We start from the raw sequence: 20,716 nt of genomic DNA, 5'->3' as shown, positions 1-20,716 counted from the left end.
TGAGAAAGCACGCGAAAGAAAGCCATACAAATATTTCAAAATCTTAATGTCCTCTTCCTTGTTGAATGTCCCTTCGCTTTGTTTTGTGTTGTGATTACAAATTTTTGTCGTTGTGTGTGTGATATATTTCCGAATTTTCGTTCTTCGTGTGTACCAATCTACCATATATTATATCAATGGGTAAATCTTATTTTCATTTTCGGCAACGAAACTATTATTCAATTTTACCCCTCATCGATGCTTTGGTGAAAATCATACATTTGAGCATTTTTTAAATACTGGAATTTAGTTTACTTTTGATGGTGTATTAGCTTTCAACAGAAAATAGATTTGGTTGTAGCAGTTTGATCAGCTCTGAAAAAACTGAGCAGTTGACTAGCTAACACATTCGTGGTAGTTATTGCGGTCGTACATTTTTCAGTTGCGGTCGTACTTTAATTTTAGCTAAGCGTCGATGCCTCTTACAATGGAACAATTGACATAAATTGATTCTTGTATGTTTATTATGTTTTAATGTGTTTATTAACCTCGACTTTTCCTCAGATCAACAAACTTTACTGCTCCGTCTCCATTATTTGTCCCATAAAAACGTAATGATCTATAGTTTTCAAGCAACGTCCTTGAATTTAGCCAAATAACATACAGGATATTAAAAGCATATTCTTAAGGGTCGGCAAGTTCAAGTTTTTTTTTTAACAATAATAGAGTTTATATAAAAAAACAATTTCAATTGAAATTAAATATCTGACGACCACTACCACTGTTTTGAACTCAATGTACAAATCATATTATTTTATACGAAACCTTCAAAAATTTAATTAAATTTAATGTTGATGTTGAATTTAATTGAGAACATGTTTCTCTAACTTCATTAAATTTTGCTTTTAATATAAAAACATCAAAGCAATTGATCAAAAGAAGCTGAGTTCCATTGATGCGGGCTTATAAGACAAAGAAACCATTGATCGTAAATAATGTTACGAACAAAAAATTAATAAAGAAATATGAATTAATTGGTTATAATTATTAACATTTGCTAATACCTGATTTGATTCATTGGATACATTTCGAGCTACACATTCAACAGTAATACTGAATGTCTGAATCGAGTCAATGGAAGTGTTAACGATTCCTGGTTTGAAAAAACAAAACAAACTTTAGTCAGGTTTTTTTGTTAGTAAATCAAACATGTATACACTATAACGTATACGTGATTGATTCATTAACAAAAAGTTTTAAAGAGATGAATGCACTCAAATTTGCAAACTAACAAGTGAAGTTACGAATGAAAACTTTGTTTGAAAAACCTTCAATTAAATAAATTTTCAATTCAATGAAGTGAAATACCACATCGTTGATATGCACACAATTTTGTTTCAGATTGCTATTAAATCGTAGTTTGACTGAACCGCAACATTTTTCAAAAGTTTTCGACAATTTATCCATACATTTTCAATATACCAGTCCAGCTCAAATGACAGACAACATGTCGGCTTGATACTAAAATTTTTTTGAATGAATACACAAAAAATCCTCTAGTCCGACGTACCCACCCATATTTCCAGTTATTATTATTTTTGAGTATATGTACTGAAATATCAGTTTCCAAAAAAAAAAATCTTTTATATTTGCCACTTCCTCATGTTTCATTCGATTGACTCATACGAAAATAATATACAAAATTACATTTTTTTCGTCATAGCTGTAGATTATATTGTTATCACATCACACACAATGGGTATCCAATTCAAAAATAATACACCATGCATGAAACGAACCGAGTAATAAATCTTTTGAAAACTTAACAAAGGACATCGTTAAAAATTTACACAATAAGAAAATGTATAAGCCTCTTCCACCAGTGAGCGGTGAATCTAAGTGGTTCTTTAGTTAAAGTCACAATTCAATTTTTGATATTATTAATAAATCACCAAATTAATATTCGTAAACATTTTTTAGAGTTTCTGGCTAACCGCCAAATTGTCAGGCCGAAGTGTACGTTGAATTAATCAGTCCCAGATATATCGTTAATACATAGCAAAACAAAAAAAAACTGTATAAGATCCGTTGAGAAAGAAAGAAAACGTTATCCTCGTTATAACGATGACGTGAATATTAAATAAAAACGTATGATCGCATAATATTGATTCGGAGCTGATGTATGCTGCGATGTCATATATTTTAAAGTTTTTTTTTATTTGTGAAAAAAATATCCATCACCACGATCACCACTTAGAACCGATGAGTTGAAAATTTTAAAATAAAACGTCTTAACAAGAACAAGAGTATTGAAAACTATTTTTTTTTTAACAAACCGGCAATGACTTCTTTGCTACAATTTTTCAAAACAAATATTCGTCAATTTTTGTATTAAAAATGCACGAGAATATTTTTATATACACTTGAAAATAGACTCACAACGCCGACACGTCGGAACAGTGAAATATCCAATTTATTCTGAATTATTAGTTGGCGTAAAAATGACTTAAGGTTGAATGTTTTCATTTCGTATATTTATTTTAGAACCTTTTCCCTCAACACAACAACCTGAAAATAGAAATTATGGGAAGTGTATTTAAAAATAACGCCGTGGTTTGTTTATAATTTAAAGGTTGTGATTTTGAACTTAATTATGCGTTTTTTCAATGGCATTTCGTTTATGGATCATTATTATAATTTTGTTAGGTGATTAGTTTGATGGCTTATATGAATGAACATCTGGCAGCGTTGATTGATTGAAAATGTCTTATGCTTTGTTCCTTGCTCGTTAATCAGACAATGCTATACTTCAGTTTCAGCGATCACACAGTAGAGTTTAAGGGTAAGAAAAATGTACATACCGTAATATTGTACAAGGTCTGTGATACACCATGAACGCAAAGAAGAAAAATCAGGAATTACAGCAAATTTCTTATACTTGTTATTTGAGAGGAACGTATTATCATTGAGGTGTTTTAGGAAGAAATATTTACACTTACCTTGATTGAGTTACAGTTGTAGCAATTGTAAGAGAAACTTTTATTCTTAAGGAAATTATAAGAGGGAAAAATGCATCAGTTGAGAAATGTTACATTTCTAAATTATATTCTCCACTACAAACTATATGTGTTGTAACCCTTATTCTTTTTGGAGCTGTTATGGTTTGTAATTGATTCCACAATAATTTCGTTGAACCAATAAAAATCAAGATTTCATTTGTTAAACAAATTTTGTGTCAAATCATGTACAAGCCACAACAATTCGTCCTTTACAAAATCATTCACCGCCACATGGACACGACCTTGAACCATTTGATTACGTTTCACAACCATGGGAGATTAACCAGAATGAATCTTGGGGTGAGCAGACCGATTTTCTACACAACGACATATTCAAGTAATGCCGAACAGAATGAACCACTAAATAGAATGCAAGATCAACACGACAAGTACTTTTCCAGTTGTAATATCTTTGATGATTCGTTTAGATCGTTCAATAGTTCGGTCATGAGTACCGGAATGAATATGGACTTAGATCAGTAGTGACTGGAATGGATAATGGATTTTGATTTCAATTTTTCTTAAAGAACTTATGTTTAGTATTTGTAAATGATTAATATGTTATTGGGTCGAAAGGCCTGTTTATTGATCAATAAACAAATAAATAAATTCCCAAAACAGAAAACATGTCGAATTTCACTTTTCTCTCCCTGTAATATAATGACCACAATTAGGGTATCATCAACAATCATTTCAATTTTGTATTCACAAGCTTTTAAGTTCTTTCCTTTATTTTATAAAAAAAATCTAATTGAGCCTACTGTATTAACTTATGTGGACTTTTTCTGAAACAATATTTAGAAATTGCATCGAGATAGATCAACTTCGATTGGAAAATTAAATTTTGGGCCCGTTTGCCAGCTCCAACACCAAAATATATTTTACAGATCTACAGTGTGTTCATATTTAGAGAACCCAATTTTAGATTTAGAAGAGTTTTAAGTCACCGATGTTCCCAGTCATCTAAGTGCTTCCCAGTCTATGATATTTTGGCGTGAAATTTGAATTCGTTCAAGGATTTTGAAATTTTGTGCCAAAATGTTATAACCTGGAAACACTTTATTGACTGGGAACATTGACGACTTTTAATAGTTATTTATACTTCGTCTCGAACCATTTACCATTCCTCGAACATAAAATACCCTTTACAGTTCTTGTAGAATAAAATTTTTTATACATTGAGCGTTTAAACACACTTTATTTGACCAAAAACAAATCACATATTCTGTGTGTATATAAACACATTATCTATGTACCTTTACAGTTCAACTATAAAACTTATATACTCGACTATAAAGTTTACGTATTGGCTTATCTATTTGATGTTTATACGCGAATCCCAAAGCCTTCTTTATATCGAGGTTTGCGGTCAGATAAAGTGCGTTTTTTAAACGAGAAATATATAAAAATGTTTATAGGTTAAGCGCTCAAACGCACTTTATTCGACACATTCTGTGTGTAGATAAACGCGTCATCTATGTACCTTGGCAGTTCAACTACAAAACTTATATACTCGACCATAAAGCTTATGTATTGGCTTATGTATAAAGCAAACAGTGATGTTTATATGCGAATCGCAAAGGCTTCTTTCTATCGAGGTTTGCGGTCAGAAAAGTGCGCTTTTTAAGCGAGAAATTTATAAAACTCTAAAATATTTATCTTAAATATTTTCCGAGATAAAAAAGGCCCACTATATAAGTTAAGGTTGCATGTTGATGCAATTTTCAACCAGAAAAAATTTATTCGGTCAATCGTAAATTCATTGCGATTTTAGACTTTTTTGTATCATACGCAATGTCCATAGTGCTATAAAAACGTTACGTAACGCTATGAAAATGAAACGATCGTAAAATTCTATTTTTATAACCTTTTTTTCAGATAAGATTTATAAAATTCTGTAGGTGAGGTTTCCAGTAACTGGCCCTGGGCTGCACGCTCTTTATTTTACGTAGAACCTTCTTTTCATCATATTCTTTTATCGATCAGATCTTACATTTGATCGAAAAAAAGCTTCTATCTTTTAGACCAAACACGGTGAGCTTGAACCAAGTCTAAATGAAAAAGTTACTTTACAGTTTACACGCCAGCAAATTTTTAACAAATACGACATTTTCCATACATTTTTAGAATTCTTTCAAAGTTGATGGAAAAACGATTGTTACAAACAGACCTCATTTTATTTTTCGTAGACGGACGGGACACATGTTTATGAGCAAAATTCGTTCTACGTGATGTCACTAGGTTTTTATGGAGTCTTTTTGAAGCACAGAATTGATTGAAAAATGCAAACAACATTGGATCTATAAAAAAACTAAATATTTTTAGGGGCATACCGTAGAACAATTTTAGAACACATTATGCCAGAACAAAGAAGTATGTTCTTGACCCTAAAAACAATTTTTCGTGACAAAATTCCATACGCATCACCTTTTTATTTAGACTTAGTTCAAGCTCACCGTTCAAAAACTGTTCTTTTCATTGATACAGTGTTAAACTCAGTTCATTTCGGGTAGATACATTTTAAGCCAGTTTGAGGCATATTAACATAATTTTTTCTCAATCATCCAATATACGTTATATAACGAATTTACCACTAATCCAATCATCTACCGAAATCATTCGATAGTAAATCAAACTCACCCACTTTGCATGGAGAGCTTTGCAAATTTATGTTTTAGAGATTCTTTTATTACGATTAGTAGAACTTAGTGATGCCTAACCTACTTTTAAAAGTCCCGGAAAGAATTGAAATAATCATTTAGCGAAAAAAAAGTTTCTCAAATTGGCACAAACACCACAAACAGTAAAAACAAAACAAGTGGAATGTGAAAACTTCTTATATTTTCCGTGAAAATCGACAAAAGTCGGAAAAGACGAATCAAAGATCCTTGTAATGGTTTCTTTTTTCGATGTTCAGGAAAAATTTGCCTTTTTCAAATCTTTTTCTAAAACTTATTTTTCCCTTTATACATCCCAAAGTGCTTTGAACACTAGTCCACTGTATCACTCGTTATGTGTAGGGTATAATGAATGGCGGCAAACCGTTTCTAATTTTTTGTTCAATTTTTTTTGTTGTATACTCATTAAACAATATTCTATACCAGAAAGTCGCAACCGGTTTACATGCTCATTAGGTGCTTTTGCACATATTGGCAAATGATATAAATAAGCCGAAATTGTTAATAAACAATTATTCTGGAACAGCCAGCTAAGACGTAATCTTCTTTGCTTTGTTCAGTTCATCTCTGTGAAAAATTTTGAAAATGGTAAGAATATTGAATTGTAAGAATTTAATATTGAATGGACTTGTAAAAGTTCTAAAACAAAATTTTGTTGTTGTGATATTGATACTGGTGCTGATTTTCATTTTCATAAAATGACAAACGATACTGATGCCATATTTTTGTTCGACAGAAATTGCTCATTGTTTGCCTCGCTGCAATTGCAGTTGTTAGCGGAGATGTATCCCATTTGTTCGGCGGAACAAATGTTGAGCGCTCATATTTGCCACCTGCACAAGAACCATCGAACCAATACATTCCACCAGCAGGACCACCACAAAACGAACCAGCACAGCAGCAATATCAACCAGCTCCAGTGCCTCAATATGCACCTCCACCACCTCCACCACCACCACCACCGCCACCACAACAATTCCAACCAGCTCCACAACCACAATACCAACCAGCTCCACAACAACAATTCCAACCAGAGCCAGCCCCAGCTGCTACTTTCGATGATGTCAACGGATACGATTACAAAGTTCCCGGAAAATAAGAAACTATTCCATTTCCGTCATTTTGATTAAACAGTTACCATCCAAGATTTTCGAAAATAGTGTGATTGTATCGACACGAAATCAGTAATAAAATTTGCGAACTCAATTAATTTGTGGAATTTTATTTGAAATCATCGGCGAAAAAAGACTGCTTACTTTTAGACCGGAAAAACGTATTTTCCCCGATATTAAGTCTTTCTGGAAAAAGAAGTTACCTACCAAGGATAAAGGATACAGTGAGCTGAGCCCACACTTGTTAAAAAATCAATTTCAAAGGGAAGCAAGGATCGTTTTACTCCTTTGAGAGATTAAAGTGCGATGTGAAAGAAGGCATCAGTTAATTGTGCATGTTCAAGTTCAAGTTTAAAGATCGTTCAGGTATCTTCTCTGCATCGACGAGACAATAAAAGAGAAAATTAGTAATTTTATAGGTCTTCACCCAGATGTTTATACATTCAAAATAAAAGTATGTCAGATCTATCTGTTTTTTGTCGAAAACTTTTAATGCGAATTTAAGCAATTATATCAACCCCGTGTATGAAGAACGGAAGTGCTGATGTAATTTTACAAGTGTTAAGCTAATCAAATCCATCGTGTTGTACGTTCTAGCAACGATATAAAAAATTCTATCCACCTTGGTTATAACAAACAACGAACATACGAAAGACTTCATCGCATATCAATGAAATTTGGTTTAGCAATGTGTGTTTTGTAACCGATCTAATTGCAGTATGATATGAATCTCAGATTATCATTAACGTCCTTAGAATTAGAACTATTGATTGCAATGACAACCAGATTAAAGATCCTCTGCACACGAAATAGACTGATATATTTTACATCTTGAAACTTAGTGTACAAATGATGTCTAAATAAGGGTTGTGCAGATTTTTCTAGAAAACTTTAAAAAAAGATTCTTGTATGTCAGTTAGATAGGAGTTATCTTATAAGTATCTTATAATTGAGGAGAGATATGAATGAACCGAAAAAAAAAATTATTTGGGAAATGTCTTTTTGTGACGGTTAGTGCATAGCTCTACTCAATTATAGTTGTTTCACATTCATTACACAACTATAATTGTAAGTAACACAGGAATAATGGAAATCAAACTTGATACAGTATGCCAAGTCCAAATATGCGGGACACAGCCATTTCGGGTTTTCAGTGCATGATCATTTTTGTGTATTCTTAAATTTAAAACCACAATTACACTTCGCTGAATGGTCAGCTAATATTAGTTTTCTTATTAAAAATACCAAGTTTTGCAAAAGTTATTATTCCCTTGACTGAAAGTCAAGGGTCTTATGCCAGAAAATACCCTAAAATGTTAGTAACCATACAGTGTATGAAAAATTATCAAAACTTTAAATGTTTGAAATATTTTTTTTTGTCACGACGATAACTTGAGTAATTCTTAACCGATTTTGATGATTTTTCTTTTAATCGACGAGGAATGAAATTCCTGAGGTTAAGTTCGAATATGAGCCATGTCGGGATAAGGTTCTGGAAACTATTCCAGAAAAACATGATTTTATTGATAATTTTAATTGTTGATAATTGTAATTGATAATACAGTGCTGATAATTGATATTTTGATAATTTAATGTGTTGTGGTGATATTATTATATAAAATGTAACTGTAATAACTGATAATTGGTAATAATAATATTGTTCCCTTGGCTGAAAGTCAAGGGTCTTACGCCAGAAAATACCATAAAATGTTTGTAACCTAAAAAATGTATGAAATGTGAGGGAAAACGTAATTGTTTGTAACCTATTTTTTTTGTAATCACGATAACTTGATTAATTCATAACCGATTTTTATGTTTTTTTTTAATCGACGAGGAATGGGATCCCTGAGGTTAATTTCAAAGATGGGCCATGTCGGGATAAGGTTCTGGAAACTATTTCAGAAAAACAGGATTTTCCTCTGTTGATAATTGATAATACATGTTAATTGAAAATTAATATTGAAAATTTAATGTGTTGTGACATTTTATGAAATGTTATGAGAAACGTAATTGTTTGTAATCTATTTGTCACGACTTGAGATGACTTGAGTCATTCTTAACCGATTTTAATAAAATTTGTTTTAATCGACGAGGAATGGAATTCAAAGATGGGCCATGTCGGGCCCAAGGATCTGAAAGCTATTCCAGAAAAATTCATTTTACGCTGCTTATAATTGATAATTGATAATTATTGGTAATTGATAATTCCCTTCACTGAAATGTTTGTAACCACACAAAGATAGTTGGAAGATAGGTCATGTGGGCCTACGTATCTGGAAACTATTCCAGAAAAACAGGATTTTACTCTGTTGACAATTGATAATTTAATGTCTTATTCCCTTGACTGGCAGAAAATAGTGAAAAATTTTGGTTCCTAAAATTATACATCTGACATTTGGAAGGTTAAGTTCGACGATAAGCTATGTGTGATCAACGCTTCGGAAGTTACCCCAAAAAATAGAAATGCAATGTAATAAATGAACAATATCATTGATATTCGATTATTGGTATTTGATAATTGATAGTTGATTTTTATATTTGATAATTAACAAGCAGCATATATCTATACAGTGAGTATATAGTATTACAAAAGTGAAGCAATTCTAACATTAGGCAACTTCGACGAGTGTGAAGCTTACGGCCCGAGCGAAGCGAGGGTCGTAATTCACACGAGTTGCGGTATCATATTGCAATATTAGACAGCTCGGCCTTGCGAGAAGTTTGCGATTAGACCAAACCTAATATTAGACAAGTGACGAGTGTGAAGTTTGCGGCCCGAGCGAAGCGAGGGTCGTAATTCACACGAGTTTCGGTATCGTATTGCAATATTAGACAGCTCGGACAAGCGAGAAGTTTGCGATTAGACCAAACCTAATATTAGACAACTCTGACGAGTGTGAAGTTTGCGGCCCGAGCGAAGCGAGGGTCGTAATTCACACGAGTTGCGGTATCGTATTGCAATATTAGACAGCTTGGACGAGCGAGCAGTTTGCGGCAAAGTATCAAGCAGAGTAATAGAAAAAAATAAAGCAGTTAATTTTGGCGGTGTCAAATGTCATTTTGATTTGGTAAGATTTTTACACTCGTAAAATTGCGATGAGAGCCAACGTATATTTGAAAAATAGGCACGAACGTTCTTTCAATGAAAATGTGATCACTGAAAAAGGCTTTAAAACACAATAGAATTTCATTGTGTCTTTATCGGATGCGCTTCTTTGTAGACGATTAATCTGATATGAGATGAAAAAATCAGTTAAAATAAATTAAGATATTTATAATAGTGTAATATAATTGGTTAATTATTTTGGAAAAATTATCAGTCAAGGGACCCGACCCGCCCAACAGGTGGGACCTAGTGATTTTAGAATTCTGATCCCATTGTAAATGTAAGTAAAGTAATGTAAAAATACATCATGAGTTGCGAACAAAAGCATGCATACCGGTAGACAATAGATTTTAAATCTGAGCTTATTTCAAGTGAAAGCGGTTAGAACAAAAACCTTATTCGTTGTAGGTGAAGACACAAAGTTTACGCGGTTTCGTAAAAATACTTCGTAAACTTGAATTATCCTTGATTCCTTCGTAAAAATTAAATTCATCGGGTGTGACCTTTCCGATATTGTGAAGATGTTTGTGCAAAACATATTTTTACGAAGAAAACTGGTAAATCCAACAAGATTGACGTTTTGTAGTCAGAGCGAAGAGAAAACAGAATTATTTTATATTGAGCTATGTTCGCTGACATCGAAAACGTGTGTCAGCCTTATATGCTACAGAATTTTTTTTTTATCAAATTGTTTCCGTGTTCGTTGATCTTTGAGTAGAGAAACCAATTCTTAAATTTATCGTTAAAAGGTACATTCATCGTGTCACTACTCATGCATGTTTGGTGTCGTCGGAAAGCTCGGTCTTTCTGCTATTTTTACACAAAGTCTATTCTGTGCACAAAAAGTCCATTTCGTCAGAAACTATGATTTGTACACCCTCGCCCTCGACTGTCAGCTTTTATTCTATGTAAAACCTTCTTTTCATCTTCTTTTACCGATCAAATCTTACATTTGATCGAAAATTTAAAAAAAAAGAAACTTCTATCAATTAAACACTGTGTGCTTGCTTGTATCTCAGTGTAGATGAATTTTAATCCCAATGAGACCCTATCTGCCCCGAAAGTACTCGCAATTACCTTTCCAACAACACTACAAACGATTACGTAGCTTTCCTATATCTGGAATGGACTCCATAAGAAAAGTACATGTTTTTACATCTCTTCTACTCTTACATCTCTTACATCTCTTACACTTCTAGCAGTTTTAACTTCTAGGGACCAATACCGTTCAAGGTACATATCAAAAAGTCCTATGAAAAATGCGTCCGATTTCGATAGGTACGTTTTCAAAAGAATCCCTCAGAAGAACCTATAAAATTGTGGTCCGCCTTTTCTGAAACAATTCTTCGGCTTTTTTTAGCTGCGAATTTATGAATCCCGAAGGTGAGGTTTCCGTTCTTTATTATATGTAGAGCCTTCTTTTATTAATGGGATCGCAATAAACGGCAGATAAAAAATTCAAAAACGCAGATATAAAGTTCGTAAAAGAAAGATATCTTCGTTATCTTCTGCGCTTTTGATTTAAATATCTCCGAATTTGTATTTTTTTATTTCAACGTTTAATATAATACTTATTAATAAGACATTAGAACATTTAAAGAGAAAAATCTTTTTCGCAACAAGTGACTAAAAGTAGGACCTTCCGTTGCCTTTATTGCGAAAAACGTATACAACTCGGTGATAGATGATTTTTTAGGCACACGATGTATATTGTCACACTCGACCTGCGGTCTCCACATCTAGTGCCTAAAAAAGCATTTATCACTCGGTTGTATAACTATTTTATACCAGAAACCGTATGTTTCACTGATTTAGCAATCCATGTAGCTACATGTAATTCATCCGAATTGATTCCACATATCGGTTCTTCCTGTCAGGTTTATTTCACTCAGGTAGAAATATAAAAGCCAGTTTGTGCGACATAACCCTAATTTTGATTCAAATCATCCAATATACCACTAACCATGTACAAAAATCATTCAATAGTGGAATTGGTAGCACTTAGTGATGTTTAACCAATTTCAAAAGTCCCGGAAAAATTCTTTATATTTAAGTGAAAATTGACAAAAATCGGAAAGGACGGCTCAGAAACTCCATGCAAGGATTTTTAATGTTCATCAAAAATCTGACTCTTCCAAAGACTATTCTGAAACTTTTTTTTTCCTTTTATACATCCTAAAATGCTAGTCCACTGTATCACACGTTATGGGTAGGGTATAATAAATGGCATCAAACCGTTTTTATTTTTTTGTTACATTTTTTTGTTATGTACTCGTTAAAACAATATTCTATACCATGAAACAGCAACCGGTTTACATGCTCATTAGGTGCGTTTGCACATATTTGCAAACGATATAAATAAGCCGAAATTGTTAATCGACAATTATTCTGGAACAGTAACAGTACCAGCTAAGACGTTCTTTGCTTTGTTCAGTTCATCTGTGAAAATTTTGAAAATGGTGAGAATAAACTTAAATCCTTTTCATAGACAAGTAAAAGTTCCGAGACAAAATTTTGTTGTTTGTGATATTGATACTGATGTCGATTTTCTTTACTTTCTTTCTCATAAAATGACAAACGATACTGATGCCATATTTTTGTCCCACAGAAATTGCTCATTGTTTGCCTCGCTGCTATTGCAGTTGTTAGCGGAGATGTATCCCATTTGTTCGGCGGAACAAATGTTGAGCGCTCATATTTGCCACCTGCACAAGAACCATCGAACCAATACATTCCACCAGCAGGACCACCTGCTCCTCCACCACCACCACCGCCACCACAAAATTTCCAGCCAGCTCCACAGCCCCAATATCAGCCAGCTCCACAACCACAATATCAGCCAGCTCCACAGCCTCAATATCAGCCAGCTCCACAACCACAATACCAACCAGCTCCTCAACCACAATACCAGCCAGCTCCACAACAATTCCAACCAGAGCCAGCACCAGCAGCTACTTTTGATGATGCCAACGGATACGATTACAAAGTTCCCGGAAAATAAGAAACTATTACATTTCCGTCATTTTGATTAAAAAGTTACCATCCATGATTTTCGAAAATAGTGTGATTGTATCGACACGAAATCAGTAATAAAATTTGCGAACTCAATTAATTTGTAGAATTTCATTTGAAATCATCGGCGAAAAAAAAACTTCTTCCTTTCAGACCGGAAAAATGTATCTTCTCTCCGATTTGTCAATTCTTTCGGTAGAAAGTGAAAACAGACTGAGTGTAAAAATCACTTTTACATTTAGCCATCAATAGTAAAGAAAAAGAAAAGTCGTGCTATTGTGTAACAGTAGGAAAAAAATTGTTCTGCATCTAAAGTTCGGAATTAGTTCAGAGCTGGTTCGACTAGATAATTATAAAACAAACAATTTTATCGGTCTGCACTTTTTGTTTGTGAATTCAATGCTAGAGTATTTCAGATCGATTTAAGAAGATTTCTGTTTTTTATCGACAAAATTTTATGCGAATATCTGAATTAATTAAAATAAATTATTTTCGTATAGAGTGATATGAAGGATTGAGGTGATGAAATTTTATAAAAGTAAGTGCATTGTTAACATAAAAATTATTCGGAGAATTTAGAAAAATAGTTAGATTTCTGTGAAACGACAACAGGTCATCAAATATGATCCAGAGTCCCAGAGCGTAAACTTTTTAGTCATTTTGAAGTTTATCCACAATTCCACTTGGCTAAGTGGTAAACTAATATCGCATTAGTGTAAAATACCGACTTTTGCAAAAGTTATTATGATTTTTGCATTCTGTTTCCATTATAAATGTAAGTATTGTAATGTCAAATATTGTACATGGTTCATAAGTTGGGAACAGAAGCAGACATACCGTTTGAAAAATACATTTAAATCTGAGCTTATCTCCATTGAAAAACATACCCCTTGTAGGTGTAAACTTTGAGCGGTTTCGTAAAATAACTCCTTAAACTTGAATTTCAGAAGACTTCTTAGTAAAAATTAAATTCTTCGGGTGCGACCTTTCTGATATTCTGAAGATGTTTGTGAAAAACATGTTTTTATGACCTCGTGATAAATGACTTAAAGAGTTCGCCTATGTTGTATATCATGTATCGAATACACAAACTAGTATAAAATGGAAATCAACAACGCACTTCAAGCGCGTAGAGTACTGAAACTGGAACTGAAACTATCGCGCCGTATGTGAGCAGTCTTTTTTTTCGCTTTGAATAAATAAATTCATTTCTAAAAAAAAAAAAAAAAAAAAAAAAAAAAAAAAAAAAAATCGAACAAACTTTGGCACTGTAAACTTTGGATTCTTTTTTCATACAAAATAGTACTCTGACAGCTGTCATGTCATTAAAAACAGTTTTGCTTGAAGTGCATTGAAATCAACCAAAATATGACAGATATAATTCGATTATAGCTAAGTGCAAGAATTTTACATTTCAGATTGAGTATGGTTTCCACTCAACAAAAATTACTCCGTGAGAGAGCCTTGAGAGAGCGAGCTGTAAAATAAACAAAGTAAAAGTTGAAAAAAATCAACTTTGTCTCTCACACGGAGTACTTTTTTGGTAAGTGGAAATTAAGCATTATCAATATGCAGAGCAGACAAACACCGTGTATCGCATACGCTAATTTATTTTTTTCAAAATGAATTTTCAAATTTTATTTCAAATTTGCTTGACAACACTGACAAAAACAAAATGTTTACGCATAACTCCGTAGTCAGAAGAGACCGTGTAAAATATTTCCAATTCGTCAACCAAAAATTCAGCTTTCTGATTGCTTGAATTCGATATTTTGTGTAAAAATCGTAGTTTGACTTCGTAAGTTCTTTTTACTCAAACTTCATGTGTACATGGGTATGTATGTTCGTAGAACCTATATTTCAGGCGACTTATTAAATAGTATTTTACATGACTAGAGTTTTCGTGTGAATTTTGTTGATTTTTTTGCGAAGCCGCGGTCAATAAACACAAGAAAACGAGACTTTTCATTTTTATCCCGAGTTATGGGGGCGTCGAAAATAGTGCTTGAAACATGAAAAGAACGGTTTTCGACGCATGTATAATGGAAATAATTTTTCATGTGTCGGGCCGAAAATGAGGGAGTTTCGAGATTTTTCTTGAGTTTTCGACCCCTTACATGAAAAATTTTCTGAGTATCTGTTTTGGACGTGTGATTTTAGGCACTTTTTCATGTAGCCCTCACTTCGTTCGGGCTACAACTCGCGAAATTGCCTAAAATCAAACGTCCACAACAGACACACAAATAACTATTGGTTGCACATTCCGCAAACTTACGAACTGGAACTACGTGAAATTTGAATTACGTGAAAATGCTTTTACAGTGTTCTTTGTTTGTATGATACACTGTCCAGTTTCAGTACTATATTTATAGTACCACTCATGCTTGAAGTGCGTTGATTTCGCTTGTTTTTTTGTGTCGAACGTACAAATTTTGTCATTTTATTTCTCGACTTAACTTTAACTAAATTCATATAAATCAATAATTCAAGTCTATAAGGTTTTCCGAAATGCCCATTATTCTACAATCTTAAAACGAAAGAAAAGGCAGAATAGTTTATATTTTAACCTTCGTTCATTGATAAATTGGACAAATAAAAAGTGGTCGTGGAAATTCGAACTTAAAAATCAATTATATTTCTCGGCCAATGGTCAATCAAGCTGATACATTAATTACATCCATTTATGCTCTATTCACATTGAAAATTCATTTTAAGACCGCGTTTAAAACGATATTTCATGGTAAAACTATCCAACTATTAATGGTACATAGCGCAATCGTTTGTACACAACGATTTAGGTGTGAAAACGATTTAAAATTTTGAATTTGATCAAACAAATTGATATTATAACAAATATTTGATAGATCGCTAAGTTTTTCTATGTACTAACGAAATGATTTATCTCAATATAATTTAATAATTATATGCATCGCCACTGATACTTTTAGCGTAATTTAATTTAATTTGCTAACATCTCCAATGTTACACAACATTTTTTTTTCTCCATCGATTTCGTAATGCCTCATATACGAATGTGTGTGGATTTCTACGTTTCGTTTCTTTCTTTTTCTTTTTGTTTTTTTGTAGTTTCGGTTTTTTTTAATTAACAAAAAATCGATGTTCTGAGTTAATGCCTTATCACAAATTTATACAATGCTACAATCAAGTTCAAGATCATGGTTTGTGAAATTAATGTCGGCATATTGTCTATCGAAATTTGAATTTCCAATAATGAAAGGCTTATAATGGGACATGTTCTTTTTTTTGTTGATGAGATTTAGGAGGATAGTTTGAATTAATTAGATAAATTTGCATATTACCTTGTTCGGCTATAGTTAGATCGTTGCATAAGACTTTTTTTTCTTCAATTATTTATTTTAGAATTTATAGGTAGAAATAAAATTCTGGATCATTTATTAGTTTATTTTCGCTAAATGTATGCATATGGACGGACAATAATAATATAATAGCCAAGTTATATAATTTTATGCGTGTGGTTTTTATGGCCGGTTATACAACGAAAATGATTTCGGTAGATTTTCTCACAAAACTGCTAATTGGCACATAATTCCACCACACCAGATTAACGATATTTTTTATCTTTCATATTTTTTTTAATTCATTACGTCTGATCAGAATGTTTTAACATTCTTACATTAAAATAATGAGCATTACTCTAGCAACGTTTCCTTAAATGTAAAAAACGAATTGTTCATCTCACAACTTATAATTTCCTGATTGAATGAAAAAATAATAATTATTAGCTTATTGACTTATAGACAATAATAGAGACATGGTTCACAAAAAAAAAAGAATCGAAAAAAAAAAACAGAAAAATTATGCAACAACTCAGTTCGATTCATTAACGAATGAATTAACATAGATAGTATACAAACTTGAACAATAAATTTTATTTGTCCATGTTAGACAAAAAATCACATAAATTAATTAATTTTAACAAATAAAAAGTCCTTTTTTCTGGCTAACAAAAAAGTTCTTATTTATTATTAAGCCTGGCAACGCGATGAGATAGTCTGTAGGAATGCAAATGCTTATGGTCAACATTATAGACGAATTGTAGCCACCACGATGCCCTAAAGAATCTAAAATCCATTTTTATCTTTTTTCGGCGATATTTCACAAAATCCGGTTAACGTACAATATTTGAATTATATAAGAATTTAAATCGAATTGGGATGAAGTGTCGATGCCGACTATACGCTTTCAGATGTAATTCTACACAAATGTGCACGGTTCAAAAATATGAAGAGATATCTAGCTAATAGAAGTGATGCAAATTTTAAATCAGTATTCAATGACACAACTAATGGAAAATGATATAAAGTTTTTGATAAAATCTTTCATTATTAGCTATAAAAAAGCATTTTTTGCATGACCTGAATAACAAATTTATCGGCTCTAATTATCATTATCAGTGAAATATTTGAGCTTTCAGCATTTAGCTTCCCCGAATTTCTCATTCAAAATGGTTCTTGTTGGTTTTTCGACTTCATAAAAAAAACTGAGCTGAGGAATGGTTTCTTCCTAACATAGTTCATAGTTCATTAATTTCGTCACAATTCTACTCTTCAATCACCAAATCTCAATTTCACACATTCACACGTTTCATCACTTTCAGCTGTTTTGTCAATATTATAAGAATAACAAAAAGAAATAAATGCGCAAAATTGAGATTTGATGATTGTAATTCCTGAGATACAATTTCTCTCTATATAAAATTTACAACACGCATGAAACTTACTTTTAGTGACCACAATCAAACACTGGTTGACTGAGAGGAGCTATCCAACTGTAAGCCAAAATGACAGAACCTTCTTCTCATTAATTTGGTTATATTTATTTATTTAAAGTGTATTCAATATCAATACAAGCAAAAATGTCTTTTAGAACGTGATCCCACATTATTTAACCTTTTGTAAAAATGAAAACATGTGATCAATAAATCCATGCCACGTTTTCTGTTTAAACTATTACAGACAGCAAGCATATGACCAAAGTAATTATCAGGTTTATTACTTCCATCGATGAAAGTATTTTGAATCTGTTGATTTCAAATCTTGTACTTCAATTTTTTTGACATGTATTTTACTATGAAAGGGCCGCATTACCCAGAGCTTCTAATTATTATTTTTGTCGTCGTTGTCGATAACAGATAACAGATGTGACAGGTTACAGTATTACATAGTATGTGCATTAATAGTATATTACTTCCGAGGTTTCAAGTTGTGTATTTGATAAGTGTGGTGTTACCCGAAGGGGAGGGCTGTATTCCCCACTTGTCAAATACACAACTTGGAACCTCGGAAGAACAATATTTACGTGATTAGGCAATGTAAATGAAAATGAAACATGCCGTAACACGTAAAATCTTTTACTTCATTAGTTTTACTGGACATTTCGCTATGTAAGATCCCGAGCTCGTCGCTTTATTGTGTGGCCGCTCTCAATAACAGATAACTATCTGATTCTAAAGAAACTCATGCAATTAGTTAATTAACTAGCAGACGTGAAACAGAAACAGATTTAGATTAAATTATAGCCAGGGACAGTGAAACTTCAGCTTGAATTTGCTTCAGCTGTTTTTCAACTGATTCCCACATACAATCAAAACTGTTTTTACTTGTTTATAGGGTTCAAGCTGTTACAGGCACGTGGATGGTAGTGGTAAAACCTTATAGACAGTTTTAATTGTGTAAAGCAAATTTATGTTAAAATTAGGTATTTTCGTTTCTCTGATAGTTTCGCACAAGTACAAAAGAAGGAACCAAATATTTTACCGAACGCTTCATTTGTTCATTTGCTTTTAAGCTTTTCCTTTTGTTAATCGTAAAACTTGATGACTTTTTTGGCCAAGAAATCGTCTTCTCACAGTGAAGCCATGGTGTCACATTTTTGGTCAAATTAAGAAAAATGTGATAGACAATATAATCTACGATTTTCTTCGCTTGGTCCTCTGAAGAAGGTCTTGGCCAAAAATAAGGCTTTAAGTTTTACCATTATGAAATATTAAAATATGGTTTCCTATTATCGAGAGTAGTGCATGAATGAAATTAATTCGGTATAACTAATTCGGCAGATAGAATAGAAACATAGAAACAAAAACATTTTCGAAAGCGATAATTCTACGCTTTGTATTTTGAATTATCACTTTCCAAATTAATTATCATAGTAAAGTGAACCTGTGCATGATTTTACGTAATACCTATGTCATATAGTGTTTTACTATATTCATATTAAAAGTTGAGACCTGTCAATCAAATCCATCACCGATTTTTGGTATATGAACGATTGATAAAATATTTTCCGCAAACGTACATCCTTTTCTCAAAAGTAAGCTGTGAAATCATCGTACATTAATTGAAATAAAATTTGTCTATAATTGTTGGAATCGTATAATTAAGTTATAAACAACAAGGAAACCGTCAAACTTAAATTAATATAAAAAATGTATCACTAATGCTATACCAAAATCATTCTAGCCCACTTTATCACTCGCTATGTGGGGGGTATAATGAATGGCTTGCAAACCATTTTTATTTTTTCGTTAGATTTTTTTTTGTATGCTCACTAAAAATATATTCTATCGTAATACCATAAACCCGTAAAGCCACAACCGGTTTACATATTCGTTTAGATGCTTTTGCTCATATTGGCAAATAATATAAATAACGCGATGTTTCTAATTGACAATTATTCTGGAACAGTAACACTACCAGCAAAGACGTGATCATCTTTGGCTAGTTCATCTGTGAAAAATAACGAAATGGTGAGAATATCGAAACCATTTTCATGGACTAGTGAAAGTTTCGGATTGTTTTTTTAGTTTTGTGATATTGATACTTGTTGTTGATATGTTGATATGTTGATACGTAGTCTTATTTATAAAAGATTATCGTTTTAGTGATTTTGCAAATTTATTCTAGAATTTTAATTTAAGATGTTCGGTTAATTTTTCAATTTTTTAAATGGCAAACGTTACTGATGTCATTTTTTTTTGTTTAACAGAAATTCCTCATTGTTTGCCTCGCTGCAATTGCAGCTGTTAGTGGCGATGTATCCCATTTGTTCGGCGGAACAAATGTAGAGCGGTCATATTTACCACCCTCCCAACAAGCACCATCAAACCAATACTTGCCGCCATCTGGACCACCTGCTCCACCACAATATCAACCAGCTCCACAACCACAATATCAACCAGCTCCACAACCTCAATACCAACCAGCTCCACAACCTCAATACGCACCACCACCGCCACCACCACGTAAGTTTTTTTTTTAAACTTTTATACTGAGTTATGCAGCTTACAAAAATACGTCAGAAACCAACGCGCACACGATGCATCATTTTCAAATATTAATCAAATCTAGTACTTCGAAATGAAATTACAAGAAAAAGTTAGATATAATATGTGGGTATAAGAACATCGAACCGCATCGAACCAGAACAACATTTCTAAGACGATTTTGTTGACTGCTAGTTTGAAGGGACACATATTGATTTTTTGTAAAGCGGACGATTTCCTCTTCCTATTTCAATGTCCCTCTGTTATATGTGCCATAATGAATATCTAGACGCTGTTTAGCAGTTGCTACGGAACATTCTCTCACAAATATACTATTCGGCTTGATTTCGAAGAAAATTTGCATGTCCTATCTGAGCATGATCCGATGATGTCGAATTTTATTTAAATAATTTGGTTATGCTAATTTATTTATTTGTTTGTAGCACCACCTCCACCACCACCACCTC

The 20,716-nt window shown here is 32.7% G+C and overlaps 2 protein-coding genes across 2 annotated transcripts; both read left to right on the top strand.

The window, feature by feature from the left end:
- Nucleotides 1–6,157: 6,157 nt before the first annotated feature.
- LOC119073079 (sulfated surface glycoprotein 185-like) lies at nt 6,158–6,926 on the top strand. The gene is made up of 2 exons (XM_037178392.1): nt 6,158–6,304; nt 6,453–6,926. Exons 1-2 carry the CDS (start codon nt 6,302–6,304, stop codon nt 6,813–6,815), a joined length of 366 nt encoding a protein of 121 aa, XP_037034287.1. The 5' UTR covers nt 6,158–6,301; the 3' UTR covers nt 6,816–6,926.
- Nucleotides 6,927–12,263: 5,337 nt separating this feature from the next.
- On the top strand, nt 12,264–13,047 carry LOC119073078 (circumsporozoite protein-like). Its single transcript, XM_037178390.1, has 2 exons — nt 12,264–12,393; nt 12,543–13,047. Exons 1-2 carry the CDS (start codon nt 12,391–12,393, stop codon nt 12,933–12,935), a joined length of 396 nt encoding a protein of 131 aa, XP_037034285.1. The 5' UTR covers nt 12,264–12,390; the 3' UTR covers nt 12,936–13,047.
- The last annotated feature ends 7,669 nt before the right edge of the window (nt 13,048–20,716 follow it).

This window comes from Bradysia coprophila, unplaced genomic scaffold, assembly GCF_014529535.1.
Source record: "Bradysia coprophila strain Holo2 unplaced genomic scaffold, BU_Bcop_v1 contig_13, whole genome shotgun sequence".
NCBI classification, from domain to species: Eukaryota; Metazoa; Arthropoda; class Insecta; order Diptera; family Sciaridae; genus Bradysia; species Bradysia coprophila.
Note: the sequence above shows the minus strand (reverse complement) of the source record. Positions and strands in the feature narration are given on the sequence as shown.